At 42.3% G+C, this 6,234-nt stretch overlaps 1 protein-coding gene across 1 annotated transcript; it reads left to right on the forward strand.

Moving 5' to 3' along the window:
* Positions 1–852: 852 nt before the first annotated feature.
* Positions 853–2,955, forward strand: LOC134267337 (uncharacterized; the record flags this gene model as incomplete). Its single annotated transcript, XM_062749563.1, has 3 exons — positions 853–1,694; positions 2,053–2,179; positions 2,941–2,955. Coding segments are annotated over 3 exons (984 nt in total), but the record flags the coding sequence as incomplete, so codon positions are not given.
* Between the last annotated feature and the right edge of the window lie 3,279 nt (positions 2,956–6,234).

Genomic DNA, 6,234 nt, shown 5'->3' on the forward strand with positions numbered 1-6,234 from the left:
CCACTCCCTTTCTTTCTCTCTCTCTCTCCCTCTCTCCCTCACTCTCTCTCCCCACTCCTCTCTCCTACTCTCCACTCTCTCCTCACTCCCTCTCTCTCCCACTCCCTTTCTCTCCCACTCCCACTCTCCCCACTCCATCCCATTCTCCCAACTTCTCTCTCCCCACTCCCTCCCTCCCACTCCCTTTCTCCCCCACTCTCCTTACTCCCTCTCACCCACTCACTCCCTCCCTTTCTCTCTCCCTCCCACTCTCCTCACACCCACTTCCTCCCACTCTCCCACTCCCTCACACCCACTCTCCCCACTCCCTCTCTCCTTCCCATTCTCCCCACTCCCTCTCACCCACTCCCTCCCTCTCTCTCCCATTCTCACCACTCTCCTCCCTCCGACTATCCCCACTCCCTCACACCCACTCTCCCCACTCCCTCCCTCTCTCTCCCACTCTCACTCCCACTCCCTCTCTCCCACTCCCTCATTCTCTCTCCCATTCTCCCCACTCCCTTTCCTCTCTCTCCCCACTTCCTCTCTCTCCCACTCCCTATCTCCCATTCTCTCCCACTCTCCCCACTCCCTCTCTCCATCCCAATCCCACTCCCTTTCTCCCCACTCCCACTCCCTCTCCTCTCTCTCTCTCCCCACTCCTCTCTCTCTCTCACTCCCTCTCTCCCCCACTCTCTCCCATTCCCACACTCTCCCATTCTCCCCACTCCCTCTCCTCTCTCTCACCCACTTCCTCTCTCCCCACTCTCTCTCTCCCACTCCCTCTCTCCTACTCTCTCTCTCCTCTCTCTCTCTCTCCCTCTCTCTCTCTCACACACACTCCCTCTCCCCACTCTCTCTCTCTCCCTCTCTCATTCTCCACACTCCCTCACTCTCTCTCTCCCCACTTCCTCTCTCTCCCACTCCCTATCTCCCATTCTCTCCCACTCTCCCCACTCCCTCTCTCCTTCCCATTCCCAATCTTTTTCTCCCAACTCCCACTCCCTCTCCTCTCTCTTTCCCCACTCCTCTCTCTCTCTCTCCCTCTCTCCCATTCTCACCACTCCCACTCCCTCTCTCCCACTCTCCCCACTCCCTCCCATTCCCTCTCTCCCATTCTCCCTACTCCCTCTCCTCTCTCTCTCCCCACTTCCTCTCCTCTCTCTCCCCACTTCCTCTCTCTCCCACTCCCTATCTCCCATTCTCTCTCTCACTGCCATTCCCACTCCCTTTCTCCCATTCTCCCCACTCCCACTCCCTCTCCTCTCTCTCTCTCCCCACTCCTCTCTCTCTCAACTCCTCCACTCCCTCCCATTCCCACTATCTCTCTCCCATTCTCCCCACTCCCTCTCCTCTCTCTCTCCCTACTTCCTCTCTCTTCCACTCCCTATCTCCCACTCTCCCCACTCCCTCTCTCCCTCCCATTCCCAATCTCTTTCTCCCAACTCCCACTCCCTCTCCTCTCTCTCTCCCCACTCTCTCTCTCTCTCACTCCCTCTCTCCCATTCTCCCCACTCCCACTCCCTCTCCTCTCTCACTCTCCCTTCTACTCTCTCTACGTCCCATTCCCTATCTCTTTCTCACTTCTCCATATCCCTCTCCTCTCTCTCTCCCCACTCTCTCACTTCCTCCTCCCACTCCCTATCTCCCACTCTCACCCCACTCCCTCTCTCCCTCCCATTCCCACTCCCTTTCTCCCATTCTCCCCAATCCCAGTCCTCTCTCTCTCCCCCACTCCTCTCTCTCTCTCTCTCACTCCCTCTCTCCCATTCTCCCCACTCCCACTCCCTCTCTCCCACTCTCCCCACTCCCTCCCATTCCCACTCCCTCTCTCCCATTCTCCCCACTCCCTTTCCTCTCTCTCCCCACTTCCTCTCTCTCCCACTCCCACACACTCTCTCTCCCTCCCATTCCCACTCCCTTTCTCTCATTCTCCCCACTCCCACTCCCTCTCCTCTCTCTCTCACTCCTCTCACTCATTCTCTCACTCCCAACTCCCACACTCTCCTCTCTCTCTCTCCTCTCTCTCTCTCTCACACTCTCCCATTCACACTCCCTCTCTCACACTCTCCCCACTCCCTCCCTCCCACTCCTCTCTCCCATTCTCCCACTCCCTCTCTCTCTCTCTCTCTCTCTCTCCCCACTCTCTCTCTCTCTCTCTCTCTCTCTCTCTCTCTCTCACTCTCCCACTCCCTCTCTCTCTCTCTCTCTCTCTCTCTCTCTCTCTCTCTCTCTCTCTCTCTCACTCCCTCTCTCTCTCCCCACTCCCTCCCATTCCCACTCCCTCTCTCCCATTCTCCCCACTCCCTCTCCTCTCTCTCTCCCCACTTCCTCTCCTCTCTCTCTCCCCACTCTCCCTCTCTCCCACTCTCCCCACTCTCTCACTCTTCATACTCCCTTTCTCTCCCCACTCCCTCTCTCTCCCACTCTCTCTCTTCCCACTCCCTCTCTCTTGCACTCCCTTCCCACTCCCTCTTTTTCCCACTTCCTTAATAATAAAGATTAATAAAAAACATCCAAAAATTATTATGAAATGCTTTATTCTTATCATTTTATTTAAATTAGTTTTAAGTTTTAGCAGAATTGTATATTTATGCCAAAAAAATGAATGTATCTTAAAATTATAACTTTAAACTTCACAAAATACTGCTTCCCAGCTGTGCTCAATTTTTACATTCTTGCTTTAATAACAACATTTATATGCTTACTACCATGCACGTTTGTTTAATGGCTTTGTTATCTTTGTGAAGTCTTTGATGAAAAAAAGCACTTTTAGGTGAAAATTTTAACCTGAGGTACTGGAATACCTTTTCTTATCTCGATCTCTACAAGTTCTTCAAATGTTCTTAAAAATATTAATAAATCAATAGATCATAAATTAATTAATAAATTATTACAAATAGATGTAACACTGATGCTGAGATGTAAATTCTTTAAACAATCCTTGATTATTTTTAACAGGTTCCTGGGCATTGACCAATCCAAATGAAATCCTATTGTTTCTCATCCTTCAGTTGTTGTACCTCAGCTGTTAGCTTGCCTGTAACATTCATTTGACTTCATCCATTTCAGATGTGGGATTTCCTTTATATATTGCACTCATCACACTTGAAACCTTACTTCTTAGCTTCTCAGAAAGCATCATGGCGCAGCATGTCATCTTCTATTTCACTGCTATTTCTTCCTCTTGGAGGACTGTTTTACTGATAATGTTTTCAGGCCGACAACCCCACTCTGATACAGTCTCATTTTGTCCTTGTTCTGCACTGTAGAATTTTCCTAATACAGAATGTACATGTACTCTTTGGATGCTTTCAATTGTATCAAAACAAGACATAATTGTGAAACACTTACTATCCCCCCACCCCCGGAAATTAATTATAGGATTCACAAAGAAAGTAAAATGATTGGAAATTTTAAGTCCAAAGGGCATAACTCTGTCAGAAATTGCTCAATTGTACCAAAAAAAGAATTTGACCTGTGATAAATCTGTATACCAAATTTCATTTCAGTATAGAGTTGATCTTGAGAATGATACTGTCAATGGTCACTAGGACACCCAGTCTTATGATAACATTAGCTGCTTCTCGTTCACTGATCTTAGAATGGCTGTAGGATTTGGTCTTCTCTGTACAGCTTTCCTTTTGCTGGACACTGGACTTCGTAATGCATAGTTCATAGGATGTTTCTTATGAATGTTAAAATTTTTGGTAATTCTGCGTAGTGCTTTATAACATCAGTTTGAATTTCAGATTCAGTTTTCACTGTTGGTATTTTAGGTATAATGATCCAGTGCATGTACCAGCAAATCTTTGTGGCCATGTGTGAAGATCCTGAGGTGTATCTGCCTTGGGTTTCAACTTCAAGGCTTTAGAAGAATTAATTGATGATGTCCTTGGCTTCTTCTGAAATATCATCTCCCATAATGAACTTTTCCAAAAATACACAATTCTAGACAGAATTTGAATTTCCAATGTAGTAAATCACTTCAATAGTTCACTCACATGAATCACTTGAATTGAACTCAAGATATTTCATCGATTTCAGAAATTCACTTTTCACATCCCAAAATGTATTGTATCACTTTGATTAACATCACAAATATCTTATACATGATTTATAATGATAAACTGTTTGTTTTGTATATACCTGCTAGAATGTCAAAATAACATCTAAAAATCAAATGAAATATACTTGAAAACAACAGGCCCAGGGGTCACATTGCTCACCTGAGCACTTTGGCTAAGAAAAAGCAGAAATCAGTTTAGTACTGCAAAATTTCAATATTAAAGTGGTTCGGAGAGGTATGATTTGAACAAACTTAAAATCTTCACTTCCTAAGGATCATTCTTTTCAAGTAAAATATGACATATGATGGCTTTGCTGTTCTTAAGAAGAAAATTTTATCAATGTATTCTTTGTATTCCTTAGTAAAACTATGATCCCCTGGTATTAGCCTCTCTCTTCTCCCAGAGGGTTATGATTTGATCAAATTTAAATCACTATAACATTATAATTTGCTTTTATATTATTTGTGACTAGTCATGGCTTTGTTGCTATTGTGAAGAATTTTAAAGGTTTTTTTCTTATTTTTGCTTTGATACCCCATTGTACCCCACAGGCTACCCCCCGTGGGTCATGATTTGAAAAAAAAAACTGGAATCTACACTATCTGAGGATGCTTCCATATCAATATGTCTAATCATGACTTTGATGTTCTTGAGAAAAAAATTAAAGAGTGTTTTTTCCTTTATGTTTTCAATGTAAAACCTAGATGCTCCATGCATGTAGCTACATCTTACCCCTAAGATTATGATTTGAACAAATTTTGAATCTACACTACCTTACAATGATTCCACATAAGTTTCATATTTTCAAGCATTATAGCTGTTCTTGAGAAAAAGATTTTTAAATGATGCCATTAATTGTTCACAAAATCATATGAATAATCTCCCCTTGGAGAAAAGAGAATCATTTGAAAAAAACTGAAAATCCACTTCATCCACTTCATCCAAAGATAAATTGTGGCAAAGTTTGTTGAAATTGGACCAGTGGTTCTTGAGAAGAAGATGGAAATGTGAAACGTTTACAATGGTGATGATGACAATAATGACAGACAATGGACAAAGAGCTGGGTTCACTTTATGCATAAAATGGCCCTGTAGATATACCAATTGATTGATTAATACTTTATGTTCCATTTGAAGCATTAAAATAAGATAGAGACTTCAAGTGCTTTCATCTCCTATTAAATTTTTTCTCCTAAACATCAAGGTCTGGGAGAACTGACTTTATGAAATTGCAATGTTCTTAATTGAATTTTTAGGTAAACAGGTATATTTTGAGTACTTTCAGTGAAGAAGAATAAAATGAGCGCACTCTCTGATCTAAATAATAAAACACATCTTTTAATCCTCAGAAACACATGCAGTTTTATCATTTACTAGTTGCACATTTTAGATCAGAGTTTGTGCTCTATATCAAATATCGCAAAATAGCTTTAGAAATTGACCGTTTTTGTAGACAGTTTTTTCAGAATATGAGGAAAATGATGCATTTGTGATGTCATAATGCATTGACTAGCCAAAAAATTATGTTATTTTTGATACATACGCAATCACCAAAGATCTAAGTCATATTTAATGCATTATAAATAGGGATGTCAACGAGTATCCAGTTAAACAGGTACTTGATCGAACGTCTGAGTATCAAATATTAAAAACTGGTAATCGGTTACTCGGATGTATATATTTTTTTCTTCTTCCATAGGACATATTTTTATCAAAAAACATCAAAAAATAACTTAAATGTGCATACGATAATAAGAGTGCCGTAGTCTACACCTGTAAAACACCTGTTATCGCCTGTGGCTGTGTATACTAGTATATAGTAATTAGTGACCAATCACCTGCTTTTCTCACCTTTTGCTGTCCTTAATTTTTGGATGGCTTCAATGATTTGTTTTCATTGAGGATCCTTTAAGTATGTTCTGTTATCTTTAAATCATTTTTGAATTATTTAGTACATGTACATGTAAATGGTACCGAAATCCGACATGCATAGGTATGCCGCTATTGACTTAAAAATGTAAAGAAATATCTTGGTAGTACATGTAATTGAAAATTGAAAAAATGTTTAAAGTGAGCTATGCCAGTAAATTTAGTGTATTATTACTATATACCAGGGGGATACAATAATAATATTTGACAGGTGTTCCAACAACGTCCGTTCCTTCTGCTTCACTACTGCTATCAT

Source organism: Saccostrea cucullata, unplaced genomic scaffold (genome assembly GCF_032062105.1).
Source record: "Saccostrea cucullata isolate Sc308-1 unplaced genomic scaffold, CSIRO_AGI_Scuc_v1 ctg522, whole genome shotgun sequence".
NCBI classification, from domain to species: Eukaryota; Metazoa; Mollusca; class Bivalvia; order Ostreida; family Ostreidae; genus Saccostrea; species Saccostrea cuccullata.